General features: G+C 40.4%; 3 protein-coding genes across 5 annotated transcripts; 1 reads left to right on the forward strand and 2 right to left on the reverse strand.

Annotated features, from left to right (window-relative positions):
• Positions 1-2739: 2739 nt before the first annotated feature.
• LOC103975731 (pectinesterase inhibitor 10-like) lies at positions 2740-3671 on the reverse strand. The gene has a single exon (XM_009390793.3). It carries the CDS (start codon positions 3533-3535, stop codon positions 2918-2920), a length of 618 nt encoding a protein of 205 aa, XP_009389068.2. The 5' UTR covers positions 3536-3671; the 3' UTR covers positions 2740-2917.
• A 900-nt stretch (positions 3672-4571) lies between these two features.
• On the reverse strand, positions 4572-6446 carry LOC135635934 (plasmodesmata-located protein 8-like). 2 transcript variants are annotated; one of them, XM_065147406.1, is made up of 3 exons: positions 5425-6423; positions 4978-5085; positions 4572-4889 (listed from the first exon to the last, which is right to left on the reverse strand). In XM_065147406.1, the coding sequence occupies exons 1-3, from the start codon at positions 6155-6157 to the stop codon at positions 4885-4887; spliced, it is 846 nt and encodes a 281-aa protein (XP_065003478.1). In that variant the 5' UTR covers positions 6158-6423; the 3' UTR covers positions 4572-4884. The 2 variants fall into 2 exon arrangements, with proteins under 2 accessions (XP_065003478.1, XP_065003479.1); XM_065147407.1 differs by lacking the exon at positions 4978-5085 and having other exon boundaries at positions 5425-6446.
• Positions 6447-7803: 1357 nt separating this feature from the next.
• Positions 7804-20089, forward strand: LOC135581786 (adenine phosphoribosyltransferase 3-like). 2 transcript variants are annotated; one of them, XM_065149685.1, is made up of 6 exons: positions 7804-8223; positions 8557-8667; positions 11107-11199; positions 17931-18080; positions 18750-18808; positions 20006-20089. In XM_065149685.1, the coding sequence occupies exons 1-6, from the start codon at positions 8136-8138 to the stop codon at positions 20009-20011; spliced, it is 507 nt and encodes a 168-aa protein (XP_065005757.1). In that variant the 5' UTR covers positions 7804-8135; the 3' UTR covers positions 20012-20089. The 2 variants fall into 2 exon arrangements, with proteins under 2 accessions (XP_065005757.1, XP_065005756.1); XM_065149684.1 differs by lacking the exon at positions 20006-20089 and adding an exon at positions 19011-19274 and having other exon boundaries at positions 7806-8223.
• Positions 20090-20332: the final 243 nt, after the last annotated feature.

The following is a 20332-nucleotide window of genomic DNA, read 5'->3' on the forward strand; positions in this document are numbered from 1 at the left end:
TTACTCCGTCAAACTTGGAATTGTCTGCACCTCCTCCCTTGGTCCAAGCGTGTGCTTTCCCACAAGAAACTCTCGTCTATGAATCCATAAATAAGAGAGCAAAGGAGATGAGGCCACAGTCGATCGAAGCGGCTGAGAAGTTTAGTGGGAGGTGATCGGAAATGGGAAGGTTCGCCTCTTTGCTCCTCGCTGCAGCCGTCGTCGTCGTCATCATGTTCATGGCCACCGCTCATTTCATCACTGCAACATCATACCATCCTCCTCCCATCAATCCCCACAAGCCAATGCTCGACGATAAGCAGACGTTTGCAAGCCTCAGAAGAGGGGGACAACTGCGTCCTCCGGCTCCTGCAACTCACGTGCCTTATAATGTTCGTCCAACGGTGACGCCGCCGCCACCGCGTCGTCGCTGATACTTGTCTATCTCTCACTCATTTGATGTGTTAATCCGATCTAGACATGCTTGGTGTTGTTGATGTTTGCTTGAAATCTATGGAGTCTTGAGTACTGCACTATTGTTGTGTAAACGTAATGCCGCTTTGATGATAAATGCAGCGTTTGGCCTCTAATTCCGTAAATGATTCTGCAGCTTTTGGTCTCTAATTCTGGAAATGATTCGAGCAAGTTTGATATGTGTGGATCTATGAGCATGCATGGTTTGAGAATCTTTGTGATGATGATGATGATGATGATGATGATTATTATTATTATTTATTATTTATTATTATTATTATTATTATATCACCTACAAGTCTACAATTTTGTACAACAGAGGGCATTAAATTATTATCATTCCTCGATTTTTTTCCTCATCCTCGTAATTCCCATCATGATCTCAATTATCATATAATATCTATTCCCAGAATATTGGAATAAATCTTTTCTTGATGGGTTAAACAATTTAGAATTCTTCAATACTTTTATGGTTTTTTTCAATAATTACATTTAGCATGATAGTCCTATTTCAATTCAAAATTTTCCACCTAGTAATATAGTATAGATTTTTTTTTCACTTTTTAATATAGTCGTTGGATGAGATAGATTTAATAGTTAACAAAGACAATATAAGTTTACATAATATATATATATATATATATATTATTTTTAGATATTTAAAGATAAGATTGAGTATATTGACCCTCTCCAGATTCAGCATTTGCCAAAAGTCTTGTGTATTAGGTACAGTTGTGGACCCATTGAAAATGAGATTAGAATTAATTCGAAACTTTTCTTCTAAGAAATTAGTAGGCTTGAATATGACTGATTCAACAGTCAACATGATTATGGTTGCAGGACTAAGCGTGGAAGTCCCATGCAAAAGAAGTTGGTCGTTTTTGTTTCGCTTGAAATGAATGGCTGAAATAAGCTTTTCCATCACTTTCCCGTCGACTGGAGATGTTTTGGAAGACTAATGAATGAATCTTGCTTCCTGTTAAAGAAGATTTCACCCGTCTGATGTGTTAGGGTTACGCAGTGATTTGAGTTCAAATCTGTTATAATCTAAGTGTCGTAGAACATGAACCTTAATTTTGACACGGGTCTGAATTCAACGGTTGACCTCAGCATGCATTCATGCATGCAGGTTTACGAGTGGAACTCCAATGGAGAAGAATTTGGTCAATTTTGATTGGCTTGGAATGATTAGCTAAAATGAGTATTTCTGGAGTTGCTTCATGTTACGAAACATTGACCAGCAAAGAACACGATGATCCCTTTTCTCCGTGCCTCCATTCCTCTGTTCACCCAACACCATCAACCATTGTTCTATGTACTTTTGTCACGTTAAAAAGTACATACAACAACTGTTCTCCTTGTCAACTTTGATCACCTCGTCAAATGCATCTCTCTCTCTCTCTCTCTCTCTCTCTCTCCATATATATATATATATATATATATATATAGCCCAGCCAAGTCTTCCATGTCTGCACCAGAAGATACATACAAGTCCCAGAGAGAGAAAGAGAGAGAAAGGGAGGTGATGTAGAATGAGAAGGTTTGCTGGTATTGTCCTCGTTGCAGTTGTGGTGCTTCTGGGGATGGCAAGTGTGCTTTGCATCCCTGCGACAATGGATCATGGTGTTCCTGTGCTGGGGAGGAAGCTCCTGGAGGCCACACCTCGGCAGCCGCTCACCCATGCAAGTTTAAGAGATCAACCAGGTCCTCCGTCACCTACGCATAATGTTGGTAAATTACAGTCTGTGCCACCTCCACCACCTATGCAGCCTGCTCCATCTGCTTGACCCATAAGCATGTTCCTGTCACGTACGCTTCAATCTAAAGATGAAGATGAAAGATCCGTTTGTTGCTCCGTAAACATCTCAAATTGAGGTCCCTTGTCACTTTTCCACGTATTAGTGTTATGAACTCCAAGAAGGAGACTGCTGTACACCATTTCGCGTTTCTGTGTGTGTGCATAGATATCTATGTAGTGACAGCTGAGAATAAAGAAAGAGAATCCAAACACTTCGTAATTGCTAAACTACCCATGTAAAATTGATGGCTATTATCTCTTTATTAGGGAAAGTATCAGATGAATTAATTAGAACTTGGAATTGCATCAGAGCAGGACATCCTACACTTGTCATTGGATTCGAGTTGCATTTTGGATTGCTCAGTAGCTCTAAAAGATTTGAGTCGAAACCTTTTTGTCGGATCTGGTCAATTACCAAAGTGGACAGAGAAGTGTTGACCAACTCTGGAGTACTCCAAGAACAGGACAATCTCTATAAATAAATAAGATAGTAGCAATTAGTACATACTCGATAGAAATTTATAGAAGCCATCCACAAGAATCAGCATGTTTCAGTTTGTAGTCGTGGATGATGGAGAAAGGTGACGATGGATTAATGCTCTGGTTTTCCTCCAACTAGTTCACAAGCTTGTACAGATGATAAGCAAGCAACCCATCGAGAACTGTTCATGGAGAAGCAGAGTTGAGCACGTTTATGAGCGCCAAGGCATTGCTGGTGAGCTGCGCGACGTTCACGATCTGCCTCCTGATGGCCACCTTCACCACCCCGCCCATGCCGCGGCCGCCGCCGATCCCGTCCATGCAAGTGTCCTCGTCCGTCAGCGCTGCGCTCACCCACGTCTGGATGTCGTCCAACCGCAGCCCCACAACCGCCTCGCCCTTCCCCTTGGGGTTCCCTATCGCCTCCAGCGACCTCTGGAGCTCGTCCACCGAGTCTCCCGTGGTGGTCATGCAGTCCCTGACCGTTGCTGCCTCGCTCGGCGCCAGGGTCCCTTCGGCCGCCAGCTTCGACACAGCCGCCGCTGCGGACCGCGCCCCAGACAGGCTCACCGAGAGGGCGGAGCGGGCGAGCTCCATGTGACTGTCCCGGATGACGTTGGCGTAGGGGGAGAGCGAGTCGACGCAGAGGCGCCGGAACATGGTTGCTTGGCAGGAGCTGACGATGAAGTCCGCGTGGATCCTTGTAGCGTCGGTGAAGCATGAAGAAATGCAGAACCCAAAGACGATGAGAAGGCTAACGAGAGTAGCTGAAGCAGCACTATTCCACCGGCGACCTCCCATCATAGATCTGCCTGCTGTTGTGATTCTTGTGACTGCTCTTATAGGAAGAACTCAGCAGCGAGCAATGGGATTGCTTCCATGAACGCAATGAAGGCATGGAGGCCGACATTACACGCACTGCGAACTGCTTTCCTCTCTGCGCTACCGACATCAGTCCGTCCACACTACATTATTTGGGGAAGGTCCATGTGATTGGCAGAGAGCGTGGTGACCCACACTGGGACCACCAATGGCCCGTCTGATCCACCAATCATCACTTGCGAGGAAAAAGAGCCATGGGATCAATGATGGCAGATCTGACATGGGGTCTGCGAAGCTGTTTCAAGCGCTCACACATGCAGATGAAGACGACGCTGGTTTCAAGATGAGAATTCAAATTAGTTTTCCAACTTCCTTCCCCGAGCTTGACTCATGTCAATAAGGACCTGAGCTGGCTTCACGTGAGGCTTGTCGATCTACGAGGCGCTGCACTCTGCTGGCCCTTTCAGACTGTAGAAAGAGGCAACCGAGACGAAGGCTGGGGTTTGATCGCTGTATCTTGTTCTGCGTTGTGCGGCTTGAACTCTCTCACACACAAACCTTACAAAGGAGACAACAAAGAGACTGTTTGTGACCTACTGAGTAAAACATATATTATGGCGTGATGGGAGGATCGTGCGAGCAGCATCGACCATTGGTTGACCGCACGGATCTATGCGTGGCTGCTCAGCGACGCCAGTGCTTCAAGCTGAGGTCTGGAGACTATAGTCTTCCTAATGTTTGACTAACGGGATTAGTGATGACTACTCTTAAGACTTTAAAGTAATGGAAGAGTCATCCCCTGCCTACCACAGGGCTTATCGGACCAAATACTTGGATACGATCTCCACAAAGCCTCTTGAGTAATCTCCCATCTAACTTGAGCAGGAAATTCCTCACTGGAATTTTCATGTCCTTCGTGTGGAGTCAATCAACTTGTGATTAGGTGGTGTTCAACTCGTGATTTTGAGATGGTACATGCTGTGTACACAATGCAAGATAGCTTTTTTGTTCAGCTGGATGAAAAGGTCAGACGAGAAAAGAAATCTTTGATGGAGATTACAGAAAACATGCTACAGTCAAGTATTCTCTCTTTCTCTATCTCTGTCTCTCTCTCTCTCTTTTTAAATTGCTTCTGTTTTTGGGCTTTGTGCAAGAAAAAGGACATGTTTGTCTGTGTAAGCTGACATCCTTGACAACGGTGGAAGCAGAAGCCTGCTTACAGCAATTGGAACCTTCCCGTTTGTCACTTTTTGTTTCTCGAGTGCCTCGGCCTCAGCTTAGAAGCTAAGCGGTCACCCACTTGAGCCCAGTGGAGAAGCATCAGATGGTGGCTAACCTGCATGCAGGAAGAACATATTCTCTTAGCCATGAGAACCTAACAACTAAAAGTCAAAGTAGCAGGCGATGGGGATCAGAGAACTTGCATGCTCTTTTGAGAAAAGAAAGGAAGACTACAACAAGGGCCAGCCCTGCCAAGATGCCCACTATTATTGCGACAATTCTTCCAATGTCATCATCACCATCTGTGTAATCTGCCCACCCACAAGCATGGCATTTAGTGCATATCATGTTCTTGAAGAGTCATGCTATTCTAACCGTGTGAAATGAGAAGGAAGCCATCACAAAGGAGTGAGATTCTTAAAGAACAGAGACATCGATCTAGTAAATGAACACCAATTTTTGTGTCAAACAAGCGGCCACATGTCCATCCTCAGGCACCAGAAAACATATGAACAGGCTTCTAAGCTTCTAGTGAGATCGAAAACACTCCAAAAATCCATACTGTTAATGTGTTATCTACTGTAAAATAAACTGCAAGTTCATCACCACGTAAACAAGGAAATCAAACAGTAGAGAGATGAGCCACAAACCTGCAGAGGTGTGGAAGTAATGGCCGGAAGCCCAGTACCTGGCATAGCACTGAGCCAAGTAGACGTCCGCCGCGAGCGCCGACCCGCACGCATTCTTAAGCTGCCCCACCGCCTGCGACAGGCAGGCCGAGCAGTCCGCCCCGTTCAGGTCGCCCAAGCACTGCACGACGCCCTGCACCGTGCCGGAGCTGCTGACCCGGAAGCTCACCCCGTTCTGCAGGTCGGCCAGCACGTCGTCCCGCCGCTGGAAGAAGGCCTCGTCGCCGCTCGTGACCGTGCTGCACTTGCGGTACACCATGGTGGTGTCGTGCTTGCCGAGGAAGTCCTCGTTGCTGTACCGCACGAAGCAGCCGTCCAGCTGCAGCGAGGCCGCGAAGGAGCCGGGGCAGACCAGGCCGAGCTGGCTGACAGCACTCTGCACGCAGGTGGAGCAGTCGCCGGCGCTCAGGTCGTTCCGGCACTGGTAGAGGCCGTAAGCGGCCATGCCGGGGGGCGAGCCGGAGTCGTCGCCGGAGGTGTAGCTGTTGTAGGATGCCAGCGACGCCCCGGAGACGAGGGAGGTGAGGAGGGAGTTGAGGTGGTTCTGGAAGGCGGTGATGGGATCGTACTTGTTGGGCGAGCAGCCGGCGTAGATGAAGGAGGCAGCTTCGGCGGATTGCTTGGTGGTGCAAGCCAAGAGGAGGAGAGTCCAGTAGAGGAGGAGGCAGGACATGCGGAGCTTCATGAGGAACATGTTGCTCTCTAAGCTTTGTGTAAGAGTAGCAGAATGGAGCTGTTGCCTTGGTATTCTTCTTGTCTAGGGAATCACAGCATGGATGGGTGGGACGTGCTTCTCAATCCTTGTTGCTCCTTAGCAGTGATCCAACATCTACCACAAGTTAATGGGTTCCCCGAGCTAAATTATAATGGCCGAATGAGCCTAATTATTAGATCTGAGATGAACCATCTTTGTCAGAGATTTGTGGAACACATCTCTCTCCTGTGCAAAGCCTCTGTGGCCATCTTCTTGCCACCAGCAGCAGATGCTACATGCCGATGACACAAGAAAGCGTCGCTCTCCGTCGATGGCAACGTTGAGGAACACAACAGGACTCAGCTTTACAAAACCAGGATGATCATGGCAGTGGCCAAAGAAAGCTCCAGAGAGAACAAAGTTACAGGAGAGAAGATTAGAGCCCATACATTTCAAATCCAGCCCAAAGATCGAACTTGGGAAAGGTTTCACCTTAAGAAACAAGTATTGGCCCTACGGAGTCCATATTATTTGGGTACAAGCTTGGCAAGCTTCTACATGAAATTTTACTGGTGATGTTAGGAAATCAAAGTAAGAACCATCCCGGCTTCTACATGAAATCTAATCTAAGAACCATCACCAGTAAGAATCAAAAAAATCAAAAGTATAAGCTCAATCGATTCTCACAAAGAGATTAGGAATAGAAAAACAAAGTATGATGTTAATTCTGACAACCAATTTACTAACCGGTGAGAAATAATCCTTGATAAAGATATTGAAGATTAGGTGCTGCATGATAATTGGTGTCCTAACAAGAAGAAGACAGCAACTACAAATGGCTTTGCCAAAACCATGTGCACCACATAAAAGAAACCAGTTAGATTGACTTCCAAGAACTCTTGCAAGGTTCTAATTACTATTTTAAGATAAATATCATAATTATCAGAATCAAATTTCTCGACAATTGACTCGGCCAAATTTTGGGTCACTAATCTAATGATCTGATTTTTAATTTTTCCGATTCAATAATTAAATCGTACCAATAACTAAGGTAAATACTTACTAACACAAGGATCCAAACCGAGCGTCAGAAAGAAACCAAATGACACTGATGACTTTATGTGGTCTCAATGTTGTTTGTGATGTACAAAGAGAAACGCTTACCAGCAAAAAGGGACATAAGGTTACACTAAGGTGGTGAGATGCATGCATATGGGCGAGAGAGAGAAGATGGGGGCGTGACCCAATTATGAGCATGTCAGGTTGTAGAAGTTGACACTGTTCATGCCGATAAGTGACGTAAGGAGGATCTTTAGGCTGTACTGGGCAGCATGCGAGTGTAAGAAACTATAGACCAAAAGGACACGCATATTTCCCTTTCAACTCCTTGTACGTGCCTACCTTTTCATCTTCTTCCTCTTCCCTTTGGTTTGGTGGGTTGCACTGTGTTGTCTGAATCCATTTCAAGTTGGGTGTGCCAATGGTCATACGCGTGAAAGAAATTTAAAGACTGGTGATTGTGCATGCAGTCAACATAAATGTATACATACGCACACATTTAATATGTTGTTAAGATCATGGGGCTAAATCCTCGTTATGGCCTCCATGCAAAAGCCACAGCTAATTGTCCCACTTAAAGAGACGGGTTGACGAACTCCAAAGAAGAGTTGGTCGTGGTATCATCTCCTCCTTGCACCTCCGGCGGAGACGGATACATTGGATCCAAACCAAACGCCGAACAGACCTTATGATGCTCGAGACAATCTGTCTCTGTCATCTACACATTTGCTTTCAACCGCTCTCCTTTTTCTCGTCCGGCGCGCCTCAGACTCATCCAACGCTTACTACTCACTTCTTATAGAGCTTGCTTTTCTCTACCCCCCCCTCAGAGAGAGAGAGAGTCAGATAGATAGAGAGAGAGAGAGAGAGAGAGAGAGAGAGAGAGAGAGAGAGAGTTTTGCTTCTTGGGGCGGAGGAGATGGCGGTTTGCGAGGACAAGGAACAGGACCCGCGTATTCGACGCATAGCCTCGTCCATCCGCGTGGTGCCGGACTTCCCCAAGAAAGGTTGCGCCTTTCCCTGCAAGTTTGCATTTTTACGCTGCCTTATGCTCATACCAGCCCTGTGCTCTCTTCGATCTTTTTGTGTCACCACATGGCTTTCGTTCCTTCTTTTCCACCCATTAAAAAATCGGTTCTTTTTCCTGTATATCTCTGCTGTCGAGAGAACGCGATCGTGCACTTTCCTGTTTGTCCCTGCTTTCTTGTACTTGATAAAGGTTGGATTTTGATGCCAATTGTTAGTTTATCATCGTAAAAGAATTTGTTCTTTTGATGCCCATGCATGCTTCCATCAGCTATGCCGCTGCTCAAAAATCCAATGTCAACTGATGGGTGCAGGGATCATGTTTCAAGACATCACGACACTGCTGCTGGATCCGAGGGCGTTCAAGGACACGGCGGACTTGTTCGTGGAGCGGTACACGGGGAAGGGCATCTCCGTCGTCGCCGGTAAATTTCTCGACCACCTCGTCTTCGGTAGCTCCGCCATGTCTGCGCTATCTTCCTCTCTCTTCTGTGATGCATCGATCTCTGTTCGTCTCCCATCCTCCCATTAATGCTTGTCGCCCATCAGTGTCGTGGGACGTGTCGGCTGTGGGTCCTCCTTTCTTTAGACTTTTCCTCCATTGGAGGATGAGAATAGATTGACAAGCGGAGCCTCGTCTTCCCTTTCATCATTGCCATTACAGAAATCTTCTCAATCCTTTTTGGCCTCTCGAGAGCCTTTTCTGCAGTGGTAGGGGCGCCTACCTTGACCGCATTGCCACACCGTCGCAATTGGCCATGCCATCATGCACCAGACTCTGAGTTGCGGTCTCCCTCCCTCTCTCTTGCTCCTGGTTTCTCCATTCTCGCATCTGTTCTTGTGGCGGTGGCGTTGGGCCGGTCGACACTGACATTGCTCCCCGGTCCCCACTGCGATGTGAATTGGTGAAAGCTTTGCCACTGTTCGATGGGCCTCGATATTCTATTTTTCTGTTGCCCGTGCCTTTCCTAAGCTGCTTAGATTTGGTAGGTATTATTGCTGTTGAAGAGTGGAACAGCGACAAAGGACTAGTGCTGCATCTATTTTGTTTGAAATCGCAGTCCATGGGGGGGTGGAAACAGTGACACTTTGCTTCTTTCAGATGATAAAGCATTGATGATCCTTTCACAGTATAATGGTCCTTGACTGTCACTTTTGACCTGACTTTATTGGTGCATGGTGGGATCTTTGAACACTTTTGTTTAAGAAGGGTGAAAAAAGATAAATAGTGAACCAAAAATAAACAAAGAGAGGAACTGCTATGAGTCAATGACCATGACACCTTTTCACTTGTTCAATGGAAAGGAAGGTCACATAGTGACTGATGAGCTGCAGCAGCCATCTCATCTTTCTTCCCAAGAGTACAGAGTTCTCATGTCAGATGACCTCAGTTTCTCATCATTAATTTTTCTAAATAAATAAAGAAGGAAAGAAAGAAAGTGACTGCTATTAGCTGATGACATCATATCTAATATGTTCAGCTTTAGTGGTTTGCTTTAGCTACTTATGGTTCCAATTTTCTGTAATATTTTCATTTGTTTTGTAGCACCACATATCATTTATTCCTATGTTATATTTGGTGAAACAGTCGAGAATTGTATGAAATGAGATGGAGGTAGACTCTAGCAGAACAGTATTATAACTAAATACCATTCGTCATTAAATGTAAATAGTCGATCCAAGAGTTAACAAATTTTAGTTCAAATTATTAGTGTCTGGATATTTTGTTGGTTCTGTAGTGCTTTATGCCTTAACATATTGTGTTTTTCCATTTTATGCTGCCGCAGATACAATTTTCGATAAACTTTTATGGCGTCTATCTTATTTCTTTTTTTAGTTTAATTCAAGCACAACGATGACCGGTGAATCATGTAGCAACTGATTTTGGACTTCTTATAGAGGATATTAATGTAAGAGTTAATTCATTTTACTTTTGACATGTGTGTATTTGAAAATCTCACAGTAGATTGATTTCATTTTCCTAAATTCCTTGTTGTGTACTTTATGTGACAAGCACACAAGTTTCAGTTAATGTTCTACCATCCGCATGCAGCGTCCCTCAGACAAGTGGCAATTGAGCTTTTCTAAGGGCACAGATCAGGTTTTGATACATTCATATATATAACATGATGTCCATATATCAAGGTGTTAATTTTACCTTTCAGCATGTCTCAAGCTTACCAAACTAACATCTGTGTCTTGTTAAAGTCTCTGGCAAATTTTTCTTTCTGATGTAGTGCAAGAATGTAAAGACTCCATCAGCTGACCTATAATTTTCCTGTCTGGAGAAATAAGTATATCTCTTGTGGGTGAAGCAAATTTTGTTGCTAGTTTGACAATTATGTTCTTGGCCCTTGTTCATATCATGTCTTGTTAGTAATAGAGCTAAGGTTCAGCCAGATTTTAACAATCCTGACTACAAATTTATGGTTTAGCTCTGCTTCCACTGCGTTACTTTGCTCGATCCTAATATTGTAAAATAGATTGCAACATCTTTTTTTTTTTTCTTTTTTCTATAATTCTCTAGGTGAACCTTTCAGTTAAAATCTAGGGATATGTTTTTTCTTTCACTACCATTGCACCTCATGTCTTTGCTAATTAATCTATATTTGTTGGAGAGATTATTTGTTTGCATATCTCTAAACCTTGGGAGAAAAGGGGAGATGGCACCAGTTTGCCAAAATAATTTGCAAGAGAAAGTTCCTTTACCATTGATACATAAGAAATTTCTTTAGGTTCCTTACCACATGTTATGAGTAAATTAGAAAGTGAGAACTGTGGTCATGAAGAGGCTTTGTGAATGGATGTCTGCAACTTTATTTATCAAACTAAAGTTTTGTAATTGTTTTTCTCCATGATGATAGGAGTCGAGGCTCGAGGCTTCATATTTGGTCCTCCTATTGCATTGGCAATTGGTGCAAAGTTTATTCCACTAAGAAAACCAAGAAAATTGCCAGGTACTTTCGAATTTATTAGAAAACAAAATTTTCACTTTACATAGATTGCTTCCAGTTGAAATAACAGAGTTAGAAGCATCTGCAAAGCAAGTGCATGCATGGCCACTTGTAAAATCCTATTCAGGAAAATGCTTCTGTTTATATATGTTGAATCCAAGTCTTCATTCATTCATCACTAATCTCTGTTCATCTAGTTGAATTTGAAATGAGAGAATATGATGAACATGATTTACAGTTGTGGCTGAAAATTCTTCACAGCTCTTGGTTCTAATATCTAGGATCTCTCAGTGGGCTACTTTCCTTTGGTTAGGAGGAAATGCAAATCAATTTAATAAATTATGCTTTGAGAGTCACCTAACCAAAGCTATTTTCACTATCCACCTATTTTCTTATGGTTCGATTCAGTTTGGCAGTTTCAAGTGAATCATGAATGGCCCTACTTTATCAAATACTATATTTCCTGGAAACAATTTAGCATACCTAAGAAACATCCTCGCATTGCATTGCACTTACACCTTTCTTTATATGGTTGAATACTGATTTTTGGGTAACAGCCAGAAGCTTATTTTACTCATAAAGTATTTGTGATGGGGTATCATCTAGCTTTACAAAAGATTTCATAAATGTTTATTCTAGGCAAAGAAATCAACACAAACTCATCAATTAGTTAGCCTAGAAATTCTAAGTGTCATGTTGAAAACTAAGAAGTCTTTTGATTTTTTTAGAGAAACCTTTTGTATTAAGTGCACTCATTTATTATTTAAATATCCTAGAAGTCACATTTTGAATTTCTAAAAGACCTACTAATTCCATAAGAGATTACTCTTGAAAATCATTACCTTCATTAATTGTGCTAATGCTTGTCAATGAATAGTGGAGCTTCTCAACGAATCAAACAGTTCAAATTTGAATGAAAAGAATTGCATCTTCATTCTTCTAGTTTCTTACTCTCCTCTCTTATCTCACACTACTCATTCCTTCTCTTCCTCTCCCTTTCTCTCTACTTCCCTATTCTGTTCTATATTAGTTTGGTATCAGAGCCCATCAAGAAACCTGCCCTGTACCCTATTGGATTCCAACTAGCAGCAAAAACTTCAATCAACACCCAAGGATCCTTGCACCTCCAACATCAACCCCTTGCATGTGGAGTTAGACTTTGTGGTGACTGTCTCTATGGAATTGGTGAACTACTTAGCTCTCAGTGCCAAGTAAATTTTTGAAAACTTTACTAATATTTTTGTTAGAAAGAAAAATCATATAATTTATTAGATCATAGTTTTCATCACTTCTACCCCTATTTTCTTCTTCTTCTTTTTTTCTTTATTAATCACCCTCTTTCTCCCCTTTAGCTACAACTACAGTATCGCTAAAATTTGAACCCTTTAATGTTATAAAAAAAAACATAAAGTGAGAAAAAAAAAAGTGAAAGAACTATTTAAAACATTGTCTTTCTACCTTGTGCATATTAACAATTTAGCAACCTCATTCCTAAAAGAAAGTTTGTCGATAGCTATAACATCATGACTAGGCAAGGTAAAAACCAAACCAATCCTGATAAACCCCCGAATCAAAAGAGTAAGGTAGACACCCTTAGGACTAAACTAGTAGATCATAACACAATGTTGAAGTAGTTATATAACCAAATGACCTAAGTCCTAAGAGCTCTCCAACACCTAGAAAAATGACTAATGAATGAGGAGATTGATCAGTCGATTAGGCAATATGTCCATTCTCCATAATCCATCATTTCAAATCAAGAAATTTTATATACTTCCTAAGCCCCAATTTGAACAAAACCTAGGTCCACCTATAGGACACATGTTCACAATCATGCTCCAAAAATTTTTGATGATCAAGCTTTTGACCTTAATAATGAATTCCTTGAACCTACTAAAAATCCACAAATCCAAGTAATGGGCCTATGAGTTTGGCTTGTTAACAATCTAAGGGAAATGGCTAGAAGAGTCAAAATGGATGTGTCAGACTTTGATGGTAGGTTTGACCCAAATGTGTTTGTTGACTAGTTAGATGGCATGGAATACTACTTTCAGTGGTACAGAATGATCGATATTATACGTGTACGATTTATAAAAATAAAATTGGTAAGGTCCATTAGGAAATATTAGCAACATGTCCAAGGTACTCTTGAACACTACTGAGAGCTTCCAATTACTCAATGGGAAGTCATGAAACAAGAACTTCAATAAAAATACTTACCAACCTACATTTGAAACCAACTAGTTGAGTAATTGTCAAACCTTAAATAGTTAAATTCTAGTGTGGTAGAGTATTTGGCTTGATTTGAGGAATTTTTACTTGGGTGTGAAATAAAAGAGGACCAAATCATCACTATCTTAAGATTTATTAATGGGTTGAGGTTTGACATCTAATAGGAATTCTCCCTTAGTTTCCTAGTACAATGGAGGAAGCTTCCCGACGAGCCCATAAGATTAAGAAGTACACTAAACTTTATCTAATTCATTAAGTATCTTCTTAGTCTCTCGATAATAGAACTATTTTCTAATCTACCCCAAATAGTGGCTTTGTTAAGTCAAAAATCCCCACTACTAGCAACAATCTTGATCCAACCATGAATCGTCCAACTCGTTCAACCACTGATCCTCAGACTAATTCATCTTCAATCCAATGTCATTATTGATATAATAGATGTTACAGTGTCTCTTGTTATCCTCAACATACCCTTACCTTAAAACACGAACTAGAGGATCAAATTGATATGGTAGACCAAGTAGTTGAACGAATCAAATTGATGTAGTAGACCAAGTAGTTCAACCCGAAGCCTACTTAAGTGATAAAAATGAACTAGAAATTGAAGATGACCATATTAATGTTGTCTGCATTATTCTCTCTACTGCTAATGATTCTCATGAATAGCAGAGTATAAGTATCTTCCATACTTTTATCCGAAGCGGGGAAAGAACTTATAAATTGATTATTGATTGGGGTAGCACTATGAACAAAGTCTAAAAATCTACTATCATGAGACTAAACCTTAAGATAGAGTCATATTCGACCCCATTCAAAGTAGCTTGGGTTGAGAAAACCACTCTACCCATGACCGATGCTTAGTACAAATCAAAATGGGTGATTACTAGGATGAGATTTATTTTGACATCCTGCTAATGGATATTGTCCACATTCTTTTAGGTAGGCTTTAGTTGTATGACCTTGATGTTACCAATCATGAAAGAAAAAACACCAATGTCTTTTGATACAAAGGAAAAAACATCATCCTGCAACCAGCAAAACCATCAATAAATGATAAATCATTAACTCCCAAGTCTCTTCCACAAGCCTTAACCACTAAAGGGCTCCACTTACTGGATCCTAAATCTTTTGAAATAGAAAGCCTATATAACAAATCTTATATGGCCATCATTGCTAAAGAAATTCCTAGCATTTGCACTATTCTTGATCCAACTCTTGAGGTTAAATTCTTATTAGATGAATTTTCTGATGTCATGCCACCAGAATTACCTAGTGAGTTGCTACTCTTACGAGAAATCTAACATGCCATTGATCTTGTCTTAGGATCATAGCTCATTAATCCCCCCACATTATAAAATAAATTATAAGGAGAGAGCTAAGTTAAATAAGCAAGTTAAAGAACTTTTGGCTAAAGGCTTTATATGATACAGTCCCAGTTTTTGCATTGTCCTTACCTTATTAACCCCTAAGAAAGATAGGTCATGGAGGATGTGTATTGATAGTTGAGTGATCAACAAAATAACAATCAAATATCACTTCCTGATTCCTCAACTTGAGGATACATTAGATGTTCTTGTTGGATCTAGTTGGATTTTGAAACTTGACCTAAGAAGCGGATACCACCAAATTCATATTAAACTTGGTGACGAAACATTCAAAATTTAATATGGCTTATATGAATGGCTAGTTATGCCCTTTGGTCTATCTAATACCCCAAGCACTTTCATGCATTTCATAAACTAAGTTTTATAAGCCTACATAGGTAAATTTATTGTAGTCTACTTTGACAGCATCTTGATCTTTAGTAAGACCAAAGAGAATCATTTAGAATATCTTCGACAAGATTTACTACCCTTTGAGTTGCAAAGCTCTATGACAATCTAAAAAAGTATTAGTTCATGCAAACCCATGTCCTATTCTTAGGCTTCATCATTTCTGCCTAAGGTGTTACTATTGATTCAAAAAAGATCTGGATTACTTTAGAATGGCCTTAGCCTAAAACCTTTTTTGAGGTTCGAAGTTTTCTTGGATTAGTCTCTTTCTATAGGAGATTCATTAGAGGAATTAGTTCTATCATGACACCAATTATTGATTTCTTAATAAAAGGTGAGTTTTCTTGGACCTTAGCCACTACAAAAGCCTTTGCTAACATCAAAATGAAAACGACCATTGCTCCTATTCTTAGGCACCTTGACTTTAGTAAACCTTTTGAGATCACTTGTGATACCTAGTATAGGCATAGGGGAAATTTTAAGTCAAGAGGGTCAACCTATTATCTTTTTTAGTGAGAAACTCAATGATGCAAAATAACATTATTTTACCTATAACAAAAAATTATACCTGATTGTGCAATATCTTAAGTATTGAAAATATTAGTTTCTACGCAAAAGTTTTTCTTATCTTATCTCAGGGTTCTAAGATACTTAACTTCCCAAAAGATGTTAAATGCCCGATATAAGAAGTGAGTTGAGTTTCTCAACAAATACTCTTTTTCCTAAGCAATGAAAGTTATAAACCTATTGCTAATGCATATAGTATAAGTTAAGAGTTTTCGGTTGGTGATTATGTATTGGTTCTTGCACCCATTGAGAGATTCCCGAAAATTTATTCAAAAAGTTGCATGCTCGAGCCATTAGTCATTTCCCTGTTATCCAAAAATTAGGATCTAATACATATATGCTCAATTTGCCTTTCGACTTAAATATTAATCTAGTTTTCAATGTGGAGAATTTAACTCCATATTATGGTACTTTTGAGCCTCCTCTATTTATCGGTGTTCCTGCAAGTGACAATCCTCCCAAAGCATTGATTCTCCCATTAATACAGGTGATAGGACATATTTTGGTACTGCCCTCACAATGATAGCTAGCAACCACGTTAGAATTGACATGGAGTTTCGGAGCCAACAAGACATCTCGAAGCCGACGTGTTGCATGTATGCTGACGTGGCACCTCGGGCTCGCAAGAGATCGCGTCTATGCCCGTGCCGCTCGGGGTCACATGAGACGGCGCCGCACAACGCAAAACCACCCGAGAATCAACAAAGCGGCATGGTGCGGGACAGAGCTATGTAGGACGGTCCGCGTCGTGCAGAGTGTACGGGCCGATCGCCCCAAGTCTCGGCGGCCATTAACAAACCGCGTATGGTCAACCTATGGCCACGGGTATAAAGGTCGACCCCCTGGCCAACGCTAAGGGATCAGACCTCGGACATTAAAACCATCCTCAACTCCTCATACTAACTTAAGCTTCGGAGGGGTCGAGTCGGGAATCCCCCTCTCAACTTTGGCCTGTGTGTAGGAATCTATCATGGAAGAGCCCAACATGGAAGAATTGACCCCCTATTCTACCTCGGGTCATCCCAGCGGATGACATTTCGACCCGACCTAGCACCGACCCTCTCACCTCAAGAAACCACGTGGACGACCTTGTGTTCTCGGAATCGAACCAAGTCGTGCTGACTCCTCGGCCATGGCGTGAAGTTGCACAACAACATGGATGACGTAGAGGTCATTCTTGATTATCGCTTTGTTATGTCTACTACAAGCATTATTCAACACTTTCTTGTCAAGCAGCATGATCGTCCAACTTCCAGTACCACTTGGATTACTTTGGAGAAACTTTATGACTTTACACTAAACTTATTGGACCAATACTTTGTATATTACTCTTTAGGGTCAAGTTCTTTTCCATCAGAAAAAAATGATAGAGAACCATCTAGCTTTACAAAAGGATGTCAAAAATGTTTATTCAAGACAAAAAAAAATCAACAAAAAGTCATCAATTAGTTGGCCTAGAAATTCTAAAAGTTGTGTTGAAAATTAAAAAGTCTTTTTGTCTTTCTATATCAATTTGTCTACTGCATATGGTAACTAGAGTAGTAATTATTTATGTTGAATTGCTCACAAGACTAACAGGAACTAGTGTGAATTAGATTGTGCTGTAAAAAGATTTCATGATTCAATGGTTCTTGGCATCTGTTATTTTTGCTGTAAATAGCTTCTTAGGTAGCTTGCAATAAGTAGTTCTAGTAGTAAAGGTTAATGGATAACGATGCTTCTTTTAAACATAATAATCTATTCTTAGCATATCCTAATGACACAATGGATTTTCTTGTATCAACTAATTAAAGTAACCCCTGGATATCACCTTGCAGTATGAAAAATCAATTATACTAAGAAATCCATATGCTTGATGACCCACTAAATTAATTGTCACATTTAATATTAATAAAAATGGTGATCATTGTAGAGCTTCAAAGTGTGATTTTCCTAACTTGCGAAAATTATGTCATCAACCTTTTCCAGATAAGTGGTGACTGCCATTCATATCACATAAGTATAGGTTTGAAGGTGAATTCTAGCATAAAATTTGTATACTTTTATGATGAAAACTTTTGGGATTGCTTTCATTTCTTCTGTTAACATAATGGTTGAAGTTTCTTCATAGACTTTTGCAAATGAACTTCTTACTAAATTCCTGGATTCTTCTGCAATGTGTAGGTGAAGTTATTTCAGAGAACTATGTACTGGAGTATGGAACCGATTGCCTCCAAATGCATGTTGGCGCAGTCCAACCTGGTGAACGTGCTCTGGTAGTTGATGATCTGATTGCAACTGGCGGAACTCTTTGTGCTGCCATTAGTTTACTTGGTACGTGTGGAATGTTCATATGGCTTAAATTTGTGCTTGGTTGATGAGCTAATGAACAAACATTAAAGCACATTTTGTGCTTGTCGTTGACAAGTAAATTTTTTTGAACCTCACAGATTTAGTAGGTGCGACTCTTTCTTGATGCAGCCAACATAAATCAATCATCTCGATACCTTTACTTGTTACTACTTAAGCATGTCACAGAGTAGTACATTACTTGGCTAATGCGCAGGCAAACATAGGGCAATCAAGACAGGATTTCTAGTTGTTCTGTTGTATTGGAATGAATATGTACTGGGCATAAGTAGAGATATAGACATATGAACTGAAGGAAGTAATCAGACATGGGGAACATGATGGCTACTTTCTCTATGTTTTGATGGAAGATAAATAGCATGCTTTCATCAGACACTGAAGATACTTTGACTTTCATGCTATAGTAGCTGTCGCTAGAGACTCTATTATGTTGCTACGTCGAATTCAGAGCACCATGATAAGTTGGACCTGATGTATCGAGAATTCTAGATATAATTTATCTTACCTAGCTGCCAGTTGTGTCCATTTTATATCTGCTGTAGATAAATCATTATTTTTCGCTGCTCATTGTTAGCTCTCTCTCACTTCAGTTAGCTATCTGCTAATGAGTAATCTTTTAAGTTCTTACTTCAGAGCGTGCCGGAGCTGAAGTCGTCGAATGTGCATGTGTAATTGAACTTCCAGAACTCAAGGTGTGTTCTATTTGCTATTCCTGTTCTAATATACTTTCAGATCAGCTGTTCTCTGATAAACTATGATAAATTTTACTGCAAACATTTGAATATGCTCTCGTAGTTGGTTTATGTCTCCTGATTTATCTTAGTAAAAAAGAAAATGAAATTATTAATGGTGAGATGTATGGGATTGATTTATAATTTGTAACGCGATACGCAGGGCCGCGAGAAGTTAAATGGTAAACCATTATACATACTCATGGAGTCCCACTGATGTTACCATTCTCTTGCTGATGGGAGTTCTCGATACTGTTTATTGGATGATTTCATTCCAATTCTCATAGATGAAGCTGAACTCCTCCTTTGTGTAGAAGTACAATTTTATTGGTTTACTGTGATCTGCTCTCTTATATCACTTCTAGTTTAGAATTCTCAGTTCATGCAATTGAGACATTTGCTATTACAGAATGTTGCAATGCAATCAGTTCTGAATCGGCTGTTGACTTGAAGAACAAGAATGGGGGACTTCAATATTTGTGCTCCAACTGATGCAACTGATCTTGAGAGCCCAATAACAAGATTAAATTCATCCTGTCTTGTTAGCTTCATCTATAATCATTTTGAATTAATTTGGTCAAACAAGTTTGACCAAATTAATAATAGGCTGAAATAATTCTTTCACACTGCCTTAACTCAAATAGTTTTTATTTTTTGCCAATAAAAAAGGGCCATTTTATGCCTTTTACATAACGATATATTTTTTTTTATAAAAGAGAAAAATAACCTATGAACCACACTCAATTGAAATTAGATATTTTTTAGATTAATTTCAATGATCGAATGTAATAGATAATTTTCTTTTAAACCAACTCAAAACTCCATAGAATCACAACGACATGAATTTAAGATAATTAATATATTTTTTTAAAAAAAATTATGATAATTAATTATCAAAATTGAGATTTTTTTGAAATAGGTTTTGTGATTGAATTTAACGTAGTTTAGTTTCGAATGTAACTTAATTAAGTAAGATTTTAGAAGCGATTCATGCATTACGATTGGGCCCATAAGTTGTTTTTAACCATTCTTCCAAGTGAAAAAATAAAAATAAAAATAAAAAGAATTGTTTTTTATGGTAAAATGCCTTAAAATGTTAAAATTAATTATTTTTTATTTAGCTGGAATATGTTTTACTTTCCCAATATTCGTCCGCAGGTATGACGTGGCTTTACACATGGAGGTGACATGTGGCTCCATTGATGACGACGCAGGTATCACCCCGTCCGAACACCTCACATTACGTACATGCATGCCAGCACCCCATGTTACGTCCCCGACTGTCACGTCGGAACGAACATTCGATTACCAATAGCAAAGCAGGTAGGTTAATTGGTGAGATGAAAAGGGACGAGTAAATATAAGTCTCCTCTTTCGCGTCTCAAAAGAGTAGATGGGTAATTTAGTCATTTTGGTTTAGATTAAATGTAGATTAAAACGGGTGTGATACGCGACTTCATCGGACGGGATTCTCTCCAAATACTG

Source organism: Musa acuminata, chromosome BXJ3-4 (assembly GCF_036884655.1).
Source record: "Musa acuminata AAA Group cultivar baxijiao chromosome BXJ3-4, Cavendish_Baxijiao_AAA, whole genome shotgun sequence".
Classification (NCBI taxonomy): Eukaryota; Viridiplantae; Streptophyta; class Magnoliopsida; order Zingiberales; family Musaceae; genus Musa; species Musa acuminata.